Below are 22,599 nucleotides of genomic sequence, written 5' to 3'. Positions count from 1 at the left end.
ATTAAATACCCCCCGTAGTCTCTATGCTTTTAGGCACCACCTTCTGATTGCATCTTTACAATGAGTGAAAACACCACAACCGTTTTCCCTTGGCATTAATGGGGGTATGGATACTGTTGCAGCAAATTTACTCCAGATTGTGACTTGTTAAACAAGCTCCCCAGACAGGGCACATCTGCAGTGCTGGCAGTTGTCCAGGGATAATGTGTAGAATAATTCAGCAAGCTCTGTGAGTGGCACTGACCACGGTGGAGTGCAGCTTCACACAGAAAAGGCCATACAATACTGCCATGACTGCGGAACCAGCATTCAAACCCTGCCGACAGTCCACGAGGCGTTTCAGCTGATGGAAAGGTGAAGACGGCTTCATTTTGGCCCAACTTGGGGCCAACTTCTCAGTCCTGCAATGGGCTGTGTGTTTCTAATGCTGGGTACACATTAGCTGACAGTGCAAACAATACAAGATCACGAACGATTGTGCTTGAGCCGCCCGGAACTCCAGGACAAAATATACACCTCAAACTGTATCGTTCAGCGGCCACATCCAGGACTATAGCTGTCATTGACCATATAGTCTGGATATAACTTTATGTACAGATGACAGAGGGCTCAATAAAAGCACACAGGCATGTGCATTGTTAATTAAATAATGCATACACACTAGCCAATCTAGTGTTCATTCTAGCACCCGCCATCTTTGAAAACCCATGCAGTTCCTCTTCCCTGCCTGGGGTGTCGCTGTCTACTGTAGTGCTTCTAGGTCTGTATATCAGCACTGATATGCAAACCAGACCTGTGCTAGAAACACCACAGCAGACACTGACTCCCCAGGCAGGGAAGAGGAACTGCATGGGTTTTGAAAGATGGCGGGTGCTAGAATGAACACTAGAATATGCACAAAAACATCATTAACAGTATTATCATGCGCATAAGCATGCTGTCACTACAGGATACAAGGGGTGTGGATCGTATTGTCGACCCGACTTGGGTCGACAGGGTTCTAGGTCGACAAATGCATTAGGTCGACATGGGTTAGGTTGACAGGTCGCAAGGTCGACATGGGTTTTTTACCCGAATGTCGACATGGACATAGTTGGAAGTCAACCACAGCCCCTCGCTTCGGATACGGTGCCTCGCTGCGCTCAGCACACTATTTTATTCTCCTACCACGCCCTAGTGCAGGGGTGGGCAAAAATTTCAGCTGGGGGGCCGCATAACACTTCCAGTAAATGTTCGAGGGCCGAGCTCAGGCAAAGTGGGTGTGGCCATGCAAAAGGGGGTGTGGTCACGCAAATGGGGGTTGTCCTTGAGTGTAGTGTACCACACATTATGCATCACAATAGTAGACCCCTTTATACTTGCCCCTTACACATTATACCACACAAAATGAGCCAAAATTCACATGGAGTGAGTCATTCTTCACATTATGACACACGGTAGTGTTCATTCTAGCACTCGCTATCTTTGAAAACCCGTGTAGTTCCTGTTCCCTGCCTGGGGTGTCGCTGTCTGCTGTGGTGTTTCTAGCACAGGTCTGGTTTGCATATCAGTGCTGATATACAGACCACACTGTGCTAGAAACACTAAAGCAGACAGTGACACCCCAGGCAGTGAACAGGAACTGCATGGGTTTTCAAAGATAGCGGGTGCTAGAATGAACACTACACACGGTATAAGTCAAAATGCTCGTTATGCAACTGGGATTAAGCCAAAATTCACGTTATGCCTTCCAGATTGAGCCCAAATTTATGTAATGTCACCCGGATTGAGCCCAAATTCACGTTATGGGGAGTGGAGGGGCTGCCCTGGGCAGAGTATACACCACGGTGTCAGATATAACCTGTTCTAGAGGTTTAGTCCCGCTGCACTCTCCAAAGGCACACCGGATCACCAGCAGCTGCATGCTTCTCTAGTCAGGACTCCAGGGTGGGCAAGACGACCAGAGAGAGAGCAAGCAAGATAAGGGCAGCCAAACCAATACACTGGGTACCCAACCACCAACGCTGTGTAATAGCTTGCTCCGGTGCCCCCACTGTGGAAGCCCAGAAAGCCCCACTAGGATAAATGAAGATGAAGAAGTGGCACTCGAGTCAGTTTGGCATGAGAAAACTGGTGGGACCAGATTTATTCCCTGGTCTACATTTCGGGGCCACACCGCCCCGTCGTCAGGACAAAACAATAACACCTATATACATATGTAATTATGTACATAGATTCCACCAACATATATAACACATTAATTATTTATATTATATATATATATATATATATATATATATATATATATATACATACATACATACATACACACAGGAGGAGTGTACAGTATACATGTCATGCATATATACCTATGTATGTATGTATGTATGTATGTATATATATATAAATAGGCAAGTATATGCAGCACTCCTGGGGACTTGATAAGGACATTAATATACAGTATACATAAAATAATCGGCTGGCAGCTCCTTACTTTTGTTTATTATTTTTCAGGGCCGTGGTGCCTGAGCGAGGGGAAGCCAGGAGAGGTCAGTCAGGGGAAGCAGGAGAGTGACGCCGCTGCCTGTTCCCGGCTGCGCCCGCCCCGCACAGCATTACTGGGAGTGTGGGAGGGGACGCGGTTACGCGGCGGCCGCACCAACCAATGGCGGAAAGGCGGCTGCCGCGTGACTGCATCCCCTCCACAGTCTCAGTAATGCTGTGCGGGGCGGGCGCAGTAGGGTATCAGCGGCGGCAGCGGCACCGCACTTTTTAGCCCTGCCAGTTAAATGACAAGCGGTTCAGCTAGTCGGGCCGCTTGTCATTGGGATATAGGTCAGTGCGGCGGGCCAGCCCTGAGCGTCTCGGCCCGCGGGCCGCCTGTTGCCCACCCCTGCCCTAGTGGATGGTAGGGCATGAAATACCGCCTGTCGGCACGTGTAGGCTCAAAAAAACCAGTGAAAAACCCAGTCGACCCAACCCATGTCGACCCAATGCATTTGTTGACCTAAAACCATGTCGACCTTCATCCATGTCAACTTAGAACCCTGTCGCCCTTGTTGCCTGTTGACTCAACGGTGTCGACCTAATGACTGTCGACCTAAGTTGGGTCGACAATACCACCTTATCCCGATACAAGGCAATGGCGTACGTGAAATACTATACTGTTGTCACAAGTGAGGTCTTCGGTACAGTTTTTAAACAAACTACTGAATCTGTTACATTACTTACATAGGGGTAGGGTTTATCCTGCTTCTGATTGGCGGTTCGGACGTCACTCTCTTTACTGGTGCTGCAATTGTGCGGTAGTGTAATGTCATGGCAACCTAAATAGTAGTCACGCCCTGAAACATTATGTGATTTAAACAAAGGCTGTTGACTAGGGGCCTTATTCTGGTTCACTCCTTCTGGCAAATTCCTTCTTAGATGAACAAAACCATGTGCACTGCAGGTGGGGCAGATGTAAAATGTGCAGAGAGAATTAGATTTGGGTGAGTTATTTTGTTTCTGTGCAGGGAACATACTGACTGCTTTATTTTTACACTGCAATATAGATCTCACTTTGAAGTAAAATCCCACCCAAATCTAGCTCTCTCTGCACAAGTAACATCTGCCCCACCTGCAGTGCACATGGTTTTGTGCATCTAAGAAGGAATTTGACAGAAGGAGTGAACCAGAATAAGGGCCTAGGTCCTTGTACAGTTAATACAGCTACGATGGTTGGAGAAAAAAAAAACCCTGATAATGGATGAGCGCAAAGTTGACCATTTGCTTGGAAATGCTGGAAAATGGCCATTGAAGAATTAACAGGTTTATGTCCCAACCAGCCAGATCTGACAACAAATCTGTAGATATATGGCCAGTTTTAGCCTCCAATTGCGATGATATTGTTAGCATTTTGTGTGTTATGTATATGTATGTTGCACAGCGTGTGTTCATTCCATCGTACATATAAGGGATTCAGTATTGAATCCCGGCGTTCAGAATCCCGACGCCGGAATCCCGACCGCCGAAATGCCGACAAGGGGGTGACGTGGATCGCCCCCCCTTGCGGGCTCGCTGCGCTCGCCACGCAGCGGGCCCGGTGCCTCGCTACGCTCGGCACACTAATTTATTCTCTCTCCAGGGGTGTCATGGACACCCCAGGAGGAAGAATATGTCGGCATTTCGGCGGTCGGGATTCCGGCGTCGGGATTCTGAACGCCGGGATCCCGACCGCCGGGATTTTAACTGCAACCCCATATAAGGGTACGATATATATAGAGCTATGAGATCATTACCACTGAGGATGAGGAGGCCGGCACAGTCCTCTGCACTGTAGGAGAGTGCTCTGTATTCCCTACAGACAGCTGGGAGCTCCCACACAGAGTAGGTGTCCTGCTCCGCACGTCCCCGTTGTCAGGATGAGCTTGTTACCACTGTGCTTCTCATGTCCGTGTTCCCCGCACTTCATGCTGTTTCCATATTCTTGTTTTCAGTTCTCAGGATGACATGTTTGGTTCTCCCCTCAACTCCATCGCCAGCAGTGACTTTGACAGTGTCACTACATGTAGTCTCTCCAGCATTTCCACACTGAGGTAATGACGTGTCACACGGCCACCCTGCTCTCTTCCCGGTGTGCCACCGGATGGGAACCTCTCTCTCTCTCTCCTACTTCCGTTTCACCCTCTTCTGTAGACATCTTGCAGCAGACGGCAGCTTTCTCCTGACACGGAGACACTTTGCTTTTCTCCGTGTCCTCTGTCCTGTTTTCTTACATTCAGCTTCATGTTATCTCCTCTTCACTGTAAACTGTTCCATGTCAAATGAACAAACTTAATTGTACACAATGTGTCCATGTAAATGACTTTTTGGGGCTGTTATTGAGGTTTATTATATGTATGTTAAAATTGCCGTTTGTGCTTAGTAATAAATGCAATGTTTCCAAGGGCTTGGCATCAGGATGCAGTAATAACAAAAGCTTTGCCTGGGGCAGAGTATCTATACTCCACCACCAGCGTCTCCAGGAGAAGGTTCCCTCTTGGCACATAGGGCCTTATTCTAGTTCACTCTTATGCTGCCCATACACGCCCCGATACGGGCGTGCGTTCCATGCTCAACAAGCACAGATCGCATTGCATTGCATTGCCTGTGCATGCAATGTGATGCAATGTGATGAAAACAAAGTACAAAAAGTATGTGCAAGCACATACTTTTTGTACTGTGCGATGAGGTGCCGCGGGAGCACGCACCTCAAAGCACAGAACGCACAGCCCGCATCGCAGCATGTATGGGCTGCTATAGAAGCAAATTCCTTCTTAGCTGGACACAATTATGTGCACTGCAGGTGGGGCAGAGGTAACTTGTGCAGAGAGAATTAGATTTGGGTGGGGTTTTTCTTCAAAGTGAGATCTATATTGCAGTGTAAAAATGAAGCAGTCAGTATTTTCCCTGCACAGAAACAAAATAACTCACCCAAAGCTAAATCTCTCTGCACATGTTACATCTGCCCCCCTGCAGTGCACATGGTTTTGTCCAGCTAAGAAGGAATTTGCCTCTAAGAGTGAACTAGAATAAGGCCCAGAGTATCAATTTTTATGGGCCTGATTTCCTCCATAGGGAGGGACAAGGTTTGGAAACCATTTCTGGGTAGCTACTTGTGCTCTGGACTAAATAAGGAGCCCGCTTATTACACATTTGTGGCTATTTTATCGGGGTTCACCCGCAAATATGAAGTATCCCCCATATGTATCCCTCCATTCCCACACGCAACTGCGTCCCCCATTGATTTCTATGGAGTTTGCAATGCTGCCAATATCCAGAATGCAAAACATTTCCGGTATTGGTCCCCGCAGGTAATGTCATCTGAAGATGGCAGTATCCTATTGTAGCCTATGGGCTACAGATCACATTGCTGGCTGAGCAGGGGGTTCCTCATGAATCCTCCCCATAAGTAGCTGTTGTGCGGTCATTGCCGACCACGTATGTGCAGCAGCCCTTGAAGCACATAGGAGCCCCTGTCCCTGCATAAGAGACCACCCAGATCCCATTGAACATGTTATTTATAGTAAAAGGGCCCCATAGTTTATTCCCAGTGGTGTAACTATCATGTAGCAGACCTCGCGGTGGCTTGGGGGAGACAGCGCTGAGGGGTTTGTGGGGAGCGCCATGAATAAACTGGTGCTGCCGCAGGGACATACTGAACCTGCAGCCACTGGAGGGCATGCTTTGTGGCAGCCATGATCACCCGCTCTGGCTGCTGAGTGGCGTCTGGTGCATCAGTTGCACCGTTTTTGAATACAACTTTGCTGTGAGTTATCACAAGTCTCCGAGTGCCACAGTCCTTTAAAAAAAAAAAAATCTTCAAAAGTGATAACATGGGGAATGATAAACAGCCAACCAATCGGCTCCTGCCTGCCAGGTCACAAGCTGGGTTTGAAAAATGTCAGGAAGGAGCCGATTGGTTGGTTGTTTATCACTCTCCATTTTATCACTTTTTGATGCTTAGTGCATCTGGCCCTAAAGCTGATTATGTAAAGTATCTTAGTGGTCATACGTGTATTGTAGCACCCTTCAAGCTGTAATAAAGACCTGTTACCTAGGAGACTGCGGAGAACAACCTTTCAGTGTTCAAAAGATTTTTTCCAGCAAGTTGTTTAATTCATGATGTCCTCTGTATTTGCTATGTAGCCTAATTCCCTGTTCATCTGAATCAAGGCTAGACAAAGCCAACGAGTCAGGTATCTCCTACTACAGGGGGCATCAATCATTACTTATCTTTTTGGGTGCACCTCTTTCCCATGTGTCCATGAGCAGACTTGCCATGCATCGTGCAGCTGTATCGCCCTCACTAGACTCTGCTGTGATCTTCCTCTACACGCCACGTGTATTCCTCTCTGTGCTTCAGCTTTCTCTCTCCTGGTATACTAGTTATAATCTTTTACTCCCCTAAAGCCGTGTACACACGGTTCTCAGCCCCGGCAAATTCGGCGGAGCCCTGTGTGTAACGCGATGAAGTTAAGCTGTCAGAGAGACGGTAACTACATCCCGCCAGCCCGGGGAGCCGCGGCCAAATACAGCCTAGCAAGAATTTTGCTGCCCACACTGTCTTATTTGGCTTATTCTTATATTGTAGTGTTCATTCTAGCACCCGCCATCTTTAAAAATCCCTACAGTTCCTCTTCCCTGTCTGGGGGGGTCGCTGTCTGCTGTGGTGTTTCTAGCACAGGTCTGGTTTGCATATCAGTGCTGATATACAGACCACACTGTGCTAGAAGCACTACAGCAGACAGCGACACCCCAGGCAGGGAAGAGGAACTACATAGGATTTCAAAGATGGCGGGTGCTAGAATGAACACTATTGTTGGGCTATTGATCATAAGATGGTGTTGGCAATTGCAGTGTTTAATGTTTCTGCTACCTTCTAGAAAAAGAAGAAGAATCCTTTACTGTATAACAACTTGTAATCTATGAACTTATTAGCTAGAGATGTCCGTAGTATGCAGTAAAGGATTGCAGTGTGAACTTCTATCCAATCTTGTTTCCTATGCACAGTGATAGAGGTTGGCAGGCTTGTACTGTTGGGTGATTATGCACAATATTACCTGGAGTTGGAACGGTTTCGCCATTGGCCTTGCGGTTCTGTCGTTTCTCTGCCTTCTCAGCACCGGTGATTATTCTTATAGCTGTCAGTCAGTGTAATAAGGGGGCAGATTTGCTCACTACACCTCCCTGCTGAACTGCATATATTGAATCTGCAATGTTATCATTCAATCATTGCCTAAAAACGAGGCTTTGATACCATAGGAATTGGAGGTGCTCAGGAGTAATACTGTAATACCCAGAGCACTCTGACTGGGCCTGCGCTAGGTACTCATAGGATAGTCAATGATTAGCCCACATGATTACTGTAAGGTTCATTGTGCGTCAGATGTAGCACTTTTACTCAGAGAGTAGACATCCAGTAAGAACCCTGTATTTTTCCCACAGTAAGCCGTTCTGTATAGAATTAATAAAGACTCTGTTGCGATACGTAAGCATTTCTTTTTTTTTTTTTTTTCACATTGAATTTATTTTGTTTTACAGAAAGTACATACAGATAAAATACATATACATGACAGTACCAAAGTACCCCACTGCTAAACTTCGTCCTTACATTACTTCATCGAGCATTTGTTCCGCTCTACTATTATTACTTGTTCACGTTACCAGTTTGTACTCATACATTCAACAATTACTAACTACAACCACTACAATTGGACACTTCCTTTTTATGAACACCGAGGCACCATCTATCCATCTTTTCAGTATATTTTATCATGGCTATAGCGTACGACATGAAAGTGTTATCTTATCCTTTCTCCTCTGCCATTTACTTTAATTTTAGATTGTTTTATTTTACCTGGGATATTTACAGATATTTCTATAAGATACGTATATTTAGCAACACAGATACAACGTAATATAATACCTCCACCACCTTTGCATTTTATTTTATGGAGCTACCATACCGTTCTTACTCGCCCGTACTTGCACGCTGATCAAGTTATGATACGTAAGCATTTCTATTGATTCCAGACGGCATGGCTTACTGTAGTGATTTGGGTTTGATGTTTGTTAATTTTCTATCAACAAAGTAGTTAATACTTGGCCAACAGAAAACAAGAAGCTGTTGATATACTAATATATGTGTTCCTTGTGCATCACACAGACAACCAGCCAAATGCAACACCAGGAAACGTATAATGGCAGATGTTGCTGTAACATTCTTATAGGGACTATACCAACATATTGGCATCACTGATTGCATTAAATATATAGTGTCAAGCGCACGCCTACAGGTCTTAGATCAGATCTCTGTGTAATGTGTAGCGGGGACTTCCTGGTGGGCCCATTTCTTTCTATGCAGGTTACAGTTGCATACCCCAGTAATACCAGGAACACGATACCCAGATTGCTCAGGTGGGAACTGGAGACTATCACCAGTATCGCTGCACGTACAAAGGTCTGGAGTGAAGTGTAGATTAAAGGTCAATTTACGGCAAGTACCGTTATGGCACCTCAGTGTGTGTATGCGGTGTCCTGGCACGTCCTCCAGTCAGGCGTTGGGATGGCCTGATTCCAAATAGCTGCAATTTGGAAGGGGTGGGTGTGACTCTATAAAGTAGATATTTGCAATGTGTGATTTGGGGGGGGTTGATGTCTTTCACTTATACAAGTCACAGAAATTTGAGGTGGGTGGTTTAACAGCAATTGACTACAACCGTCTACCTTTAATACGTCCCCGCTACCTCTTTAGACACTTCTGCTAGCCTCATAATGTAGTTTAGACAAAGAAGTGCTTAATTTCAGGTGGTAAAAAAAGAAGAGGTTCCGATATCCCTATTTCAGTAAGGAGGGGCGCCTGCTCCAGCTGTCTCCTGCAAGTGCCGCCATCTTGTTCTAGCAACCAGTATCTTTTTGCTGACAAATAGACACAAGTTTTGCATAGATTTAGCACTGCGCAGTGGGCCTCTTACTCCTTGTAATGACCTTTCCTGTGTTAAACACCGCCCGCCGCCTGCGTTCCCGTCATTATCGTTTGTCACAGTTCTTTGTCCCCACGGCTGAGTATACGTACGGAGCGGCTCTCCAAAATCATTACATGGCTCTTCTAAAGCTGTAATATTGGCCCAAGAGGGGGGTTAAGATTGAGCCCTGCAGACAGCTTTTATGTCAGCTCGGTGAAATGACTAATTATCTGAAGTCGCTAATCCTCTTAATGACAGCGTTCTTTGTGCTTACTCTATCGCGGATGCTCCGGGACGCTGGCGTGTTACTTGTTGTAACATTGATTTCAGGATTAGGCAACAATAATAAATATGTCTATTATGCTGTCCTTGCAAGCCGGCACAATTTATTGGTCCTAATTAAATCGCAGGAGGAGTTCCGCACACGGCGTTCTATTACTGACTTATACTAAGAAGGCATACATGCATTATTTGGGAGGCTGCTGTATGTTACACATTGGTTCCATAGATAATAATCGGATCCCCCTGCACCAAGCGGAGCCGTGCCATAGCAGAGGCAGGGCACTGCCCTGTCTGCGGCTGCTGCTCCCTCCCATCCCCGTCTCCCCGCCGGCGGGGTCGGCAGCATCAGCGCACGGCAGCAACTTACACATCCCCGGCGCTGGCTGCTCAGTTAGCCGCTCCTCCCGCCTGCAATAAAGAAACAGGAGTGCACAGCCCTACCAAAGCACCAGGATCGGTAAGTGCGCCCGGAGGTGGTGTCGGGGGAGGGGTACTGTCAGCCTGACTGACAGTACCCCTCCCTGTCAGTCCGGCATGGGCACAGTACTTGGGGTCCCTCAGGATGCTGGGCAGTGGGGACGCTCCGGGGACCATCCCACATGTACACGGTGCTGTGGGTGCAGCAGGGTCATTTCGGGGTCCATACGGCATGGGGGCAGTCCCTGCAGCTGATGGGAACTAATAGAACTAATATGCGCATATCTAATGAGTACCGTGCATATCAATGAGCCGCTAATTACATATGCGCATATGTAATTAGCGGCTCATTGATATGCACGGTACTCATTAGATATGCGCATATTAGTTCTATTAGTTCCCATCAGCTGCAGGGACTGCCCCCATGCCGTATGGACCCCGAATGGACCGCGAAATGACCCTGCTGCACCCACAGCACCGTGTACATGTGGGATGGTCCCCGGAGCGTCCCCACTGCCCAGCATCCTGAGGGACCCCAAGTACTGTGCCCATGCCGTACCAGATGCCTCCCCAGAAGTGCGTGAACCCAGCTGCCCGGATCCCCCACGCAGGTAAGTATCAGGGGAGGGTGGGCACAGGGGAGGGGGGTATATTACTGGTTAATTACCGTTTTGAAATAAGAGCAATCTCTCTCTCTCCATCATTAGTCTAGCAATCTCCCTCATTTCACCTAGCCCATATAAAAAAAAGGAAAAAAAGGAATGAGAGATAGATACATTTACATTGACCATCAGCACCATTTCCTTTTGGCTAAGATCAAGTGTAGTATCTGTTCTTATCAGTTGATTCTGAGAGGCAGCTCTGCTCCTTGTTTCTTGGACCGACAACGGTCCTTCTCAGGGCTACCGCTGCTGGCCGAGAGAGCGAAAGAGCGAAGACGTCGAGACTGCGAGGAGGAGAAGACATCGCTGAAGAGGGAGAAGCCGGAGAAGACTGAGGGTCAGACTTGTCTGCTCTGCCCTCCGAAGCGACTGCCGACCCCCTCCGCCTCTCGACGCCGAGGAAGAAGCTCCGCCCCCGACTGCGAGGAGAAGAGGATTTCGCCTAAGGAGGGAGATCAACGCACCCTAGCCACCTGGGAGAGGCAGACTTGTTTGCTCTGCCCTCTCGAAGCCTTGCAGCACTCCCGAGCTGCCTTGGAGGGTCAGACTTTTCTGCTCTGCCCTCTGAAGCCTTCCACCGCTCAGGAGCCGCCGCCGAGGGTCAGACTTCCTGCTCTGCCCTCCGAAGCTCTGCAACGCTCCCCAGCCTCCGTGGAGGGTTAGACTTGCTTTGCTCTGCCCTCTGAAGCCGTGCATCGCTCTCTAGCCACCTTGGAGGGTTAGACTTGTGTTGCTCTGCCCTCTGAAGAGATCTCCTCCTTCCCCTCCTGCCAGGGTCCCGGAAAAGACCCTTTTGCCCCGAGAAGCCGGAAGGATGGCCACAGCCTCCGCTCCAGCCCCCCTCGCCGGGAAGAAGGGCAAGTCCCCGGCCGAAACCCCAGCAAATGTGGCCGGCCCCAGCTCCTGCCCCCCTTCAGGGACACCACCAGCGGTGCCCGCCAGGGATGGCTCCAAGGCTACCCCAGCCCTGGAACCCTGGATGAGGCAAACCGTGGTGATGAAGCTGAAGGAGGTGGACGGACGGGTGCCGGACCTTTCGCTGGTGCAATTCGGCAAGATGATGGTCCTGGACCAAGGATTCTCGGCCCCCGAAGTCCTCAGCACCCAGACCTTCATCAAGGGGATCTTTTATGTCACCTTCGCCACCATTGCCATCTGCAAGAGGTATTGGGAGGCGGTGAAAGCGGCGAAGCCTGATTCCCCTCTCTCTCGCTTTGTGGGCAACTGCCCTATTCAAAGAGAGGAGAGGCGGTTGATGGTTTCAATGCGAAGTCCACATGTGCCTGCCAAAGACATCGTCACGTTCCTGAGCAGATCCTGCACGGTCATCAGGGACCCCACAAGGGTCCTGCTGAGCAACGGGCTCTGGGACGGAAAGTGGTCGGTGGTGGTCAGGCTCCACAAGGACACTTCGTGCCCAGACGGAGTCAAGCACCTCAAACAGTGCTTCTCCCTGGGGGGAACCGCTGGACTCATCTACTACGCGGATCAACCACGCACTTGTCGAAAGTGCAGTGGGAAAGACCACGTGGGAAGAGAGTGCAAGGTCTCGGCATGCAAGTTCTGTCACGTGGCCGGCCACGAGACAAAGGACTGCCCCACGAAGCTCGTCTGCAACCTGTGCGGCAAAGGAGATCACCTCTACAAGGCATGCCCTGACAGAGCGAGGTCCTACGCTGCAGCAGTGAAGGGAGCTACCCCCATGGTACCTCCCCAGCCGGTACAGAAACAGCCGAAGCCGAAGCCGCAGAGACAGGGTGGTAAGAAACCCTCCTCTGCCCCTGTCATTCCCACCCCTCCTCCCCTACCTCCCTCTGTGACAGCACCCCCCTCCACTGCTGCTCACACCCCTCCCTCACCCTCCCGACCTCCTGCCCAACCCACCCCTCTACCCTCCACCCCCTCTGTCCCTCTCCTCTCCGAGGAGGAGTTCCCACCCCTTGCCTCTGCAGGTCCGACCCCGCTGAGACGGAAGAGGAAGGTGTTGGAGAGCCCAGCTGCCGACCCGGAAACTTCCAAAAAGGCAGCAGTTGAGTCGGTGGAACCACCCCAGCCCGCCCCCTCCCTCGAGGAGGAGATGGCGGCCTTGGTGGAATGTTACGATGAGTTCGGGCCAACTGAACTTGTCTGCGACAGCGACATCGACCAGCTGCTCGGCATTACGGAACCAGCCCATGAAGGTGATCCAGCTGCAGAGCCGGAAGCTGCGCCCCCCGATGGGAGTGGTAACGTAAATGTATCGTAACCTAACCTGCCCTTTCTCTTAACAGATGGTAGCTTTTAATATTCTTACCATTAATGTGAGGAGCATTAAGGATAAGGCTAGGAGACAGTCTGTTTTTACTTTCCTTGACTTTCAGAAATGTGATGTATACATGTTGCAGGAATGCTCTCTCCCTTTCTCCAGGTCCTACAAGCACCTGGCCCGGCAGTGGTCCCATGGCCCGTCCTACTGGTCCGGTGGAGGTGAGTGTAAGTCTGCAGGGGTAGCCATTCTGATCAGGGGGAGCCTCTTCACGCTGGATTCTGTTCAGGAGCTTGTCTGCGGCAGGTTACTTGTCGTAGACGGCTCTTGGGCAGGGGAGCCTATCAGGCTTATCAGCGTGTACGCTTCACCTATCAAGAATGAGCGTTTGGAACTATTCCAGACCCTGCGGACCCAGCTCGCCACCACCAGGGCTGTAGTGATGGCTGGAGACTTCAACTGCCCGATCGAAGGGGATGGACGAAGCACCTGCAACTCTGCGAAGTTGGACATCACGTCCAATCTGCTCCGGGAAATGGTGGCCGAAGCGTCACTGCGGGACGCTGTGGGCTCCATGGGGGCCGGCTCCGTGAATTTCACGTGGAGCCGCCCCGATGGCTCTGTGCGTTCCCGCATTGACTTTGTGTTCACCTCCCGGGCAGTGCAGCAGGTTAGGCACTCTATGGTTCCCTGCTTTTTCTCTGACCACAGGGCCATTCTCTTCCAAGGAATCCTGGGCCATGGTTTTCCATCTGGCCCAGGCTCCTGGAAGTTGAACTGTGCACTGCTGGAAAGGGAGGAGGTATTGGCTGAACTTAAGGATGCCTACATCACATGGAAAAATGACAAATGTTATTTCGACTGTATGTCTGACTGGTGGGAATATGCCAAATCTAACATCCGCAGTTTCTTTCAGGTCAAGGGGCGTATCCAGGCATGCGACCGTAAGAGGAACCTCAGAAATCTGCAGCGTGAGCTCCAGTCCCTGGTGGACCTCCAGCGGTGCGGCTGGGACGTGAAGGACGACCTGGATGAGACCAAAAAGAGCCTGAAAAGGCACTTTGAGGAGGAGTCCAGACGTATCGTCTTCCGTTCCAAGGTGGAGAATCTGGAGAAGGGTGAGACGTGTTCTTCTTTCTTTTTCAGGAAACTCCACTCTGGCCACACGCCCCTGACCGAACTGCGAGATGAGAATGGCATTCCCAGACAGGGGAAGGAGGGCGTGATGAAGGTCGTCCGCGACTACTACAGCGACCTCTACTCCCCTAAGACGACTGACAACGACATGGCCGACAAGTTCCTGTCAGGTATCACTAACCCTATTGATCCTGCAGGCAGATCGGCGCTGGACGCTCCCCTGACGCTGGAGGAGGTATTCTCTGCCACCAAATCCTTTAGGCAAGGCAGGACTCCAGGTAACGATGGTCTCCCAGCTGAGCTCTATGTAGCGCTGTGGGATCTAATCGGCCCGGACCTGCTCGAGCTGTATGAGGAAATGGTGGTGGAGGGAAAAATGCCTCCTTCGCTGAGGGAAGGGATGATCACGATCTTGTATAAGCGGAAGGGGGAGAGATGTGAGCTGAAAAATTGGAGGCCCATCTCTCTTCTGAACGTGGACTACAAGATCCTCGCCAAGGTACTGGCCAATAGGCTGAAGGCTGTCATCGGACAGATTGTTCATCCGGATCAGACCTGTGGTATACCTGGCCGCAGGATCGCAGACAGCCTTGCCCTCCTCAGGGACACGGTCCATTACGTGAAAGATCGTAATGTGCGCACGGCCCTGATCAGTCTTGATCAGGAAAAGGCCTTTGACCGTGTCTCTCATGAGCTGATGGGTAAGGTGCTGCGAAAATTTGGTCTTGGTGAATTGTTTTGTTCGTATGTTAACCTTATGTACCTTGATATCCACAGCACGGTGTTGGTGAACGGCTGGAAGACTGACCCCTTTCCTGTCCTCTCTGGGGTCAGACAAGGCTGCCCTCTTTCACCTCTTCTTTTTGTTTGTGTTATAGAGCTCCTGGCCCTATCCATCAGACAGAATCCAGAGATCAGAGGGATCACCGCACCAGGTCCAGACCACCCAGTGGCCAAGTGCTCGCTGTACATGGACGACGTCACTGTCTTCTGCGCGGATCAACGCTCGGTGGCAGCACTCGTCCAGACCTGTGAGGACTTCGGCCGTGCTTCGGGGGCAAAAGTCAACTGCGGGAAGTCAGAAGCCATGCTCTTCGGAAACTGGCACCTGTCATCCTCGGCTCCTTTCCCATTTACCGTCAAACCGGACCTCATCAAAATTCTGGGTGTCTGGTTCGGTGATGATGGAGCCGCCCGGAAGTGCTGGGATGAGAAACTTGCTACAGTGAGACAGAAAATTGGACTGTGGAGCCTCAGAGACCTTTCCATCGAAGGGAAAGCCCTTGTGCTGCGGAACGAGATCCTTCCCGTCCTGCAGTACACAGCCCAGGCCTGGCCGCCGCCAACTGCGGTCTGCAAGGCCATTACCCGGGCCACTTTCCACTTCATCTGGGGCTCCAAAATGGACAGAGTGAAGCGGAGCATTATGTACAAGGATCCCCTCAAAGGTGGCAAAGGCATTCCAGACATTCCAACTATGCTGAGAGCCTTCTTTGTATGTACGTGCATCCGCAGAACTTTGATTGACAGTTGTGCCGGCTCTGCAGGGAACTCCATGTCCCGCTTCTTCCTCCTACCACTGTGGAGGACCCTTAAATGGGACAAGTGGGACAGCTCCATCCCTTACAACTGGACCACTCCGTGGTTTTACCTGGACGTGTCCAAGTTTGTGAGGGAACACCAACTGGAGGGATTGAAACCCGACTTGTGGAAGCCAAAAACTGTCCACAAGCTCATCAGAGCCAAAGACACTATGGAATCGATCCCAGGGCTCCCGGCGGCAACTGTTAAGTTTGTCTGGGAGTACGTGGCATCCAAGAGACTGACTAATAGACATAAAGACTTGTCATGGATGGCCATCCAGGGGGGTTTGCCTCTCCGGTCATTCATGCACTCCCGAAACTTGTGTAGGTACAGACATTGTCCCTGGTGCCTCGTTCGCGAGGAAACATCTATGCACCTCTTCTGGGACTGCACCTATGCACAGTTGCTGCTGGATGCCCTAGAGACTGAGTTTAAGGACTGTGTGCCCAGGAGCCACCTATCGTACCATTCGGTGCTTTACGGACTGTTCCCCGGCACACACACTGTTGGGGCGACCCAGGAAGCCTGGCGCCTTATAAACTGTTTTAAGGACGCTGTGTGGTTTGCCAGGAATCGCCTCATTATGAGGAGGGAGAGGATGTCCGTGCAGGACTGCCGCAGGCTAATCCACAGCCTGCTCAGAGACTACTCCATCCGGGATAGCCCTGAGGAAGAAGAGGACTAACCCCCCCCTTCTTCTGGCCCTTTCCCCATTGAACTGAGTGATAAGAACTGTGACGTGGCCCCACTCCCCCATTTCACGATGTCTGTTGTTTTATTGATGTCCTGTCTATTTATTGCCCTCCCCTTATATGTGTCTGTCTGGTCAATAAAGCTTCGGGCAACGTGACTCCCCCTCCCTCATCCCCCTCCCCTCCACCCATAGTCTTATCCATAGTCAATGATTGTTTAAGGTTAGAATGCATAGTGCATAGCATGTCTTATGGTATTTGATTTCTTATACTGTATTTCATGAAATGTACTATACAGTTTTGCATGTGTGCTGTGTTTTGGCTGTGCTGCGACACAGTATATATGTCTGAATGTTACCGTCTGTTTTTTGCTTTCTTTATGCACAATAAAGATTTGCCTTTTCAATCAAAAAATCTGTTCTTATCAGTTGGGTATGGACTGGCCTCTGGCAGAGAATAGAGAAAGGTGAGACTGAGTAGCTGCTCTGATGGGCGGAGGGTGTGGGACCCCTCTGTTTTTTCCCGGGAGTAGTGAAAAGTCTCACTAAGTATCTTCACCTCTGCCAGTGGTAGGAGGCTCCGTAAACCCACTGGTAGGAGGGGGGGAGAAACACTGGGCTTAGTAGTTTGACTCTCTTGACGGGGTTCGTAGCCCCCGAAGGATGAGACAGCGAAAGGCTCAGTCTAGTATCCATTCCCAGGGAGCGGAGAAAGGCTGGGACTGAGTAGATGGCTCCTGTTCCAGAGGTTCGTAGCCTCTGATGGGGAGACCGCGAAAAGCTCAGCCGAGTATCTTAACCCTGGGAGCGGAGAAACACTGGGACTGAGTAGATTGCTCTTCCGAGGGGGGTGCAGCCCCTAAGGGAGTCTTTCGAAAAGCCCAGTGGAGTACCCATTCCCATGCCAGGGGCTGGAAAGTACCTGCTGGTGAGACGGAGAAACACTTGGTCGGACGCTGACTGGCTGGCTGCCTGGAGTCCGAGGCTGCACTGTGCCCCCGGGGAAACTCGGGGGTGCCGGACATGCACGGGTGATCCCAAGTCACCTTGCACGAATGGCACTTGCACTGCGCACTTCCCTTTAGGTTAGCGCTTCACGTCCTTACCCTGTCCTTTTGGATGGGGTAGGACAATTTTTCACACCCCCCCCGGCCTTCTGGCTAGGGCCTTATTCTTTTCCTTTTATGATTTGCACGTTTTGCACTCCACGTTTTTCGTTAGTTTGTCACGTTTTTTCATTTGGGTAGTGCGGCTGTCCCTAACGGGCCTTCCGTTCCCCAAACGTGACTGGGACTCTTCACCTTTTGGGGAGAGTCCCGGTTCCCTCGAGGGCAACCCCGAGCCGCAAGGCGGAGGGAAGCCTAAGCGGGTCTCTCCAAACCTTCGGGTGCGGAGGACCCACCGTCCGAAACCCTTCCGGGGGTGGAGGAAACGCGGGTCTCTCTAAGCTTAGGCAAAGAGGACCCACCGATCCCTTTTTTCCTTCCTCGGCCTTATGGCTGAGGGAGGTCAGGGGAACCATGGGGCCTTTCTCCTTTGGGAGAGGGCCACAAGTTCTGTACGGCTGCCCCCTGTGCACGCGTTTAGTCACGTCACTGGTGGTGGTGGGAGCACACCTCGGGCTCCCTGAGTTTCTTCAAAAAAAAAATCAGCACCATTTCGCTTCTCGGCCTTTTGGCTAAGATCAAGTGTAGTATCTGTTCTTATCAGTGGGTATGGACTGGCCTCTGGCAGAGAATAGAGAAAGGTGGGACTGAGTAGCTGCTCTGATGGGCGGAGGGTGTGGGACCCCTCTGTTTTTTCCCGGGAGCAGTGAAAAGTCTCACTAAGTATCTTCACCTCTGCCTTTGGTAGGAGGTGTTGTTTCCGTAAATCCACTGGTAAGAGGGGGGGAGAAACACTGGGCCTAGTAGATTGACTCTCTTGACGGGGTTCGTAGCCCCCGAAGGATGAGTCAGCGAAAGGCTCAGTCTAGTATCCATTCCCAGGGAGCGGAGAAAAGCTGAGACCGAGTAGATTGGTCCAGGTTGGCTAACCACCAGCCTGGGCACAGCGAAAAGCTCAGCCTAGTATCTTAACCCTGGGAGCGGAGAAACACTGGGACTGAGTAGATTGCTCTTCCGAGGGGGGTGCAGCCCCTAAGGGAGTCTTTCGAAAAGCCCAGTGGAGTACCCATTCCCATGCCGGGGGCTGGAAAATGCCTGCTGGTGAGACGGAGAAAAGCTTGGTCGGACGCTGAAGGGTCGGCTGCCTGGAGCCCGAGGCTGCACTGTGCCCCCGGGGAAACTCGGGGGTGCCTGATTTGCACTGGTGATGTCCAGCACCATGCACTGAATGGCACACACACTGCGCACTTCCCTCTAGGTTAGGCTACACGTCCTTACCTCGTCCTTTTGGATGGGGTAGGACAATTTTTTACACCCCCACCCCGGCCTTCTGGCTAGGGCCTCTTTTATTTATTTCTTTGATTTGCACTTTTGAGCACTTCACGTTTTTCGTTAGTTTTGTCACGTTTTTTTGATTTGGGTAGTGCGGCTGTCCCTAACGGGCCTTCCGTTCCCCAAACGTGGCTGGGACTCTTCACCTTTTGGGGAGAGTCCCGGTCCCCTCGAGGGCAACCCCGAGCCGCAAGGCGGAGGGAAGCCTAAGCGGGTCTCTCCAAACCCTCGGGTGCGGAGGACCCACCGTCCAAAACCCTTCCGGGGGTGGAGGAAAAGCGGGTCTCTCTGAGCTTCGGCGAAGAGGACCCACCGATCCCTTTTTTCCCTTCCTCGGCCTTATGGTTGAGGGGGGTTAGGGGAACCATGGGGCCTTTCTCCTTTGGGAGAGGGTCCAAACGTTCGTACGGCTGCCCCCTTTGCACGTGTTTAGGCACAGCACTGGTGGTGGTGGGAGCACACCTCGGGCTCCCTGAGTTTCTTCAAACTCATTACCGTTTTGTAGCTTTCACAAGGGGTTCAGTGTGAAAGGTACAAAACCGGTAATTAACCAGTAATATACCGTTTACTACATGCAGTGGGAAAGGGGTTAAACCTGCTTTGACCCGTTTAAAGAACCGTTTAAAAAAACGGGTCAAAGCAGGTTTGGCAGTGGGAAAGCAGCATAACAGACGTGTGATTTTGTGTACAGTGACAGAGGTTTGTGTAAAGTGATAGAGGTGTGTGTATGTGTAAAGTGATAGGTGTGCCTGTATCTGTGTGTTTCTGTAAAATAAGTGTGCTTTTATTGAAAGTTTCTAACTAAATTAAAGTATATGGGCCAAATGTACTAGCCGGAGTTCAGTGGCTGTTTGAGATGCCGGCTGAACTCAGAGGTTGTTTTAAAGAGGCAGACATTTACAAGGAAAAACCATGATTGCCTTTTAAAAAAAAACTCAGACTTCAGCCGGCATCCCACACAGCCACTGAACTCTGGCTAGTACATTTGGCCACAAGTGTTCTTTTAAGGAAAAGAGGTATGTGGGCAGACAAATGGGCAGAGCCTGTGGTGCCTTGGTGGAGTGAGCAACGGCGGGGTCTGTGGCAAGCACTGCGTCCGGGTTGCTTCTGCGCTGTCAAGCAGGAGCTGCTCTGCCGGTCTCTGCAGACAGGCAGCTCCCGCACCTGCCTGTCAGCGCAGAAGCAACCCGGACCCAACGCTCCCCACAGACCCCGTTGTCGCTCGCTCCACCAAGCCAGTGCCTCACCAACCACTAACCTCACCGCACGTCACTGATATATATATATATATCTCTGCTTTGCTTTCATCTACCATTAGGCCACCTCCTGCTTACTTGCACCGCATTTCATCTGTCTGTCACCCCTTCCCACTAGATTGTAAGCTCCTCAGAGCAGCGCTCCCTTATCATGTTGTCAAAGGCCTCTTCTCACATTTCAATTAAAGCTCTCTCCTGCTGCTTGCATCTAATCCAGGGATTTTTCTAAGCGGTCTCACTAGATCGCTCAGAAAATGTCCCTACATCACTCCGTGTGTAGGAGCCATAGCGATAGCAATGCTGGCATGCCCTTCTAGTGTGCTCGAAGAACTTCATGCTTATACGCATATAGATCCATTGAGGCGGCAATATAAATATACAGTGTATAGGTATAGATCTTAACATATATGTGTATAGTCTATATAGTTATGTAATCTGAGTTCTGATGTCCTCATTTGTAATCAGGGAGTTCTGATGTCATCACTTCAGAGGTTATTATTAGTAATAACGCGTTCCCTACTCTGGAACCTCACGTACGTTATTTCGGCTATCTGAGTCCTACTACCTTGTGCTGTTATATGGGCGCTTCTCCTCTGTGATGTCTGATTTATAATTGTATATTGTATGGTAGGGAGCTCATCACTCTACCTATATAAGGGGATAGCATCTACCTGGGAACTTCTTAGCCATGTGTAGAACGTTTCCTCTCTGTATTAGCCATATGTAGAACGTTTCCTCTCTGTATTAGCCATATGTAGAACGTTTCCTCTCTGTATTAGCCATGTGTAGAACGTTTCCTCTCTGTATTAGCCATGTGTAGAACGTTTCCTCTCTGTATTAGCCACATACCTTTGTATTAGGTAGATCACATGTTCCTGCACCCTATTGCTGTTACTGCAATGGCTCCTGGCTCAGGTGTAAGTGGTTTGGTTCTAGGAAGGCAATCTGTGTGCTTATTGGAATCTCATCCAGAGATTGTCACATTGTGTCTGCTGTAATCACAGCTGAGAAATGGCATATGTCAGGCTTGTTATACTGTGACAGAAATCAGTATGCCTCCTATCCCGTTGCATGCGAGCAGCCCTGACCTTTCCCTAGTACCTGTAATAATATATCACCAGATGGCTGGCTGCCTTTCACAGCTGATTATATGTATTATTATTATTATATCTTACCTTCATGTCTCCCACAGCAGTGTGATGACCAGCTCCTGCTCATCAGATGACATTGATCAAGAAGAAATTCAACAGGCTCTGCGCGCTGCGAAGATTGCTTCCAGACAGAAGATCAGATCCCGGTTCCACAGCAGTAATGACCTCATCCACCGGCTCTTTGTCTGCATCTCAGGTGCATCTCCCCCGCTTCTCATCAGTGCTCAATACAAGTTGTGTGCTGGCTTCCACCACTGCCAGATGGGGCAGAGCAGGTTCCTGTGTGTACAGTCCCCCCCCCCCCCATTTATCATCCTTGCATCATTATGTCAAATCTCCAGTCTTTCCTAAAGATCTTACACCATCCACTCCAATATCAAAAAGTCTTGGCCCTTTTTGTTTACTTATTGTTCTTGGATAAAGATATCGGACACTGGTCTCACTAATATCTCCCGGACACTTACAACATTTAAATGTCATTGGCCAAGCGATGCGGAAGAGGGGAGAGGTCATCATGGAAAGTTATGTAAGGGTAGGATAGTCACTGCACAATATGCAATGTCCTCTTTGGCCGGAATCGCCGCTTTGTTGGGGACAATCCACCGGCACTGAACAAATGACTGGCATGATAAGGATCTGTTGTAACAGTGCAGAGGGTTAGGTGGGAATTCTAAATATTAATCTGGGTTGGTTTGTTTTCAATTCATACAATCTCCACTAAATAATGTATTTCAGGTTTGGTAGAGATTCATCTGTACACCAGAAAAACTACCGGTTTGTTCTACAAGAAACAGATAAAGATTTTGTTGTTTGCAGATTTAATGTTTTTGTACTTTGACCTTCCTACTCATGTTATGGGACGTTCCTCAGGTGTTGCCGATCAGCTGCAGACAAATTATGCAAGCGATTTACGAAGTATTTTGAAGACCCTGTTTGAAGTCATGGCCACCAAGCAGGAAGTAGATGACAAAGGGAAGCAGAAGAAAGGTACGCGAGGCCTCAAAAGAGCCACCAGAACAATGCACCACTCACCTTATCTTTTTATGTGATTTAGGAGAGTCCAATTTTAGAACCAATGTATTAAATAGGAAGAGGGTTTATGGAATTCATGGCCGTTTTCGCCGATCCACTGAGTTTCCGACAATCGACAGAATTGAATTCAGACTGTCACCGGGGGGAGGGGGCCCAAAGCATCCAATTAAAGTCTAGCTACCATTTCTGTATTGCTTCATAGAAAATTATAGAATATAATTGGATGCTGTGTGGGAT

At 49.8% G+C, this 22,599-nt stretch overlaps 1 protein-coding gene and 1 pseudogene across 2 annotated transcripts in view; both read left to right on the top strand.

The window, feature by feature from the left end:
• Positions 1-22,599, top strand: part of ZFYVE28 (zinc finger FYVE-type containing 28) — a 174,271-nt gene that overhangs the window by 140,408 nt on the left and 11,264 nt on the right. The window contains exons 9-11 of one of the 2 annotated variants that reach the window (XM_083151455.1): positions 4,458-4,556; positions 21,372-21,526; positions 22,201-22,317. In XM_083151455.1, the coding sequence (XP_083007581.1) occupies positions 4,458-4,556; positions 21,372-21,526; positions 22,201-22,317 (371 nt within the window). The remainder of the gene's footprint in view (positions 1-4,457; positions 4,557-21,371; positions 21,527-22,200; positions 22,318-22,599) is intronic. The other variant, XM_083151465.1, reaches the window with a different exon arrangement.
• LOC146045174 (U2 spliceosomal RNA) lies at positions 18,144-18,279 on the top strand (annotated as a pseudogene).

Source organism: Crinia signifera, chromosome 1, assembly GCF_055691185.1.
Source record: "Crinia signifera chromosome 1, ASM5569118v1, whole genome shotgun sequence".
In the NCBI taxonomy this organism is placed as follows: domain Eukaryota; kingdom Metazoa; phylum Chordata; class Amphibia; order Anura; family Myobatrachidae; genus Crinia; species Crinia signifera.
This window is presented reverse-complemented; position numbering and strand designations above follow the sequence as displayed.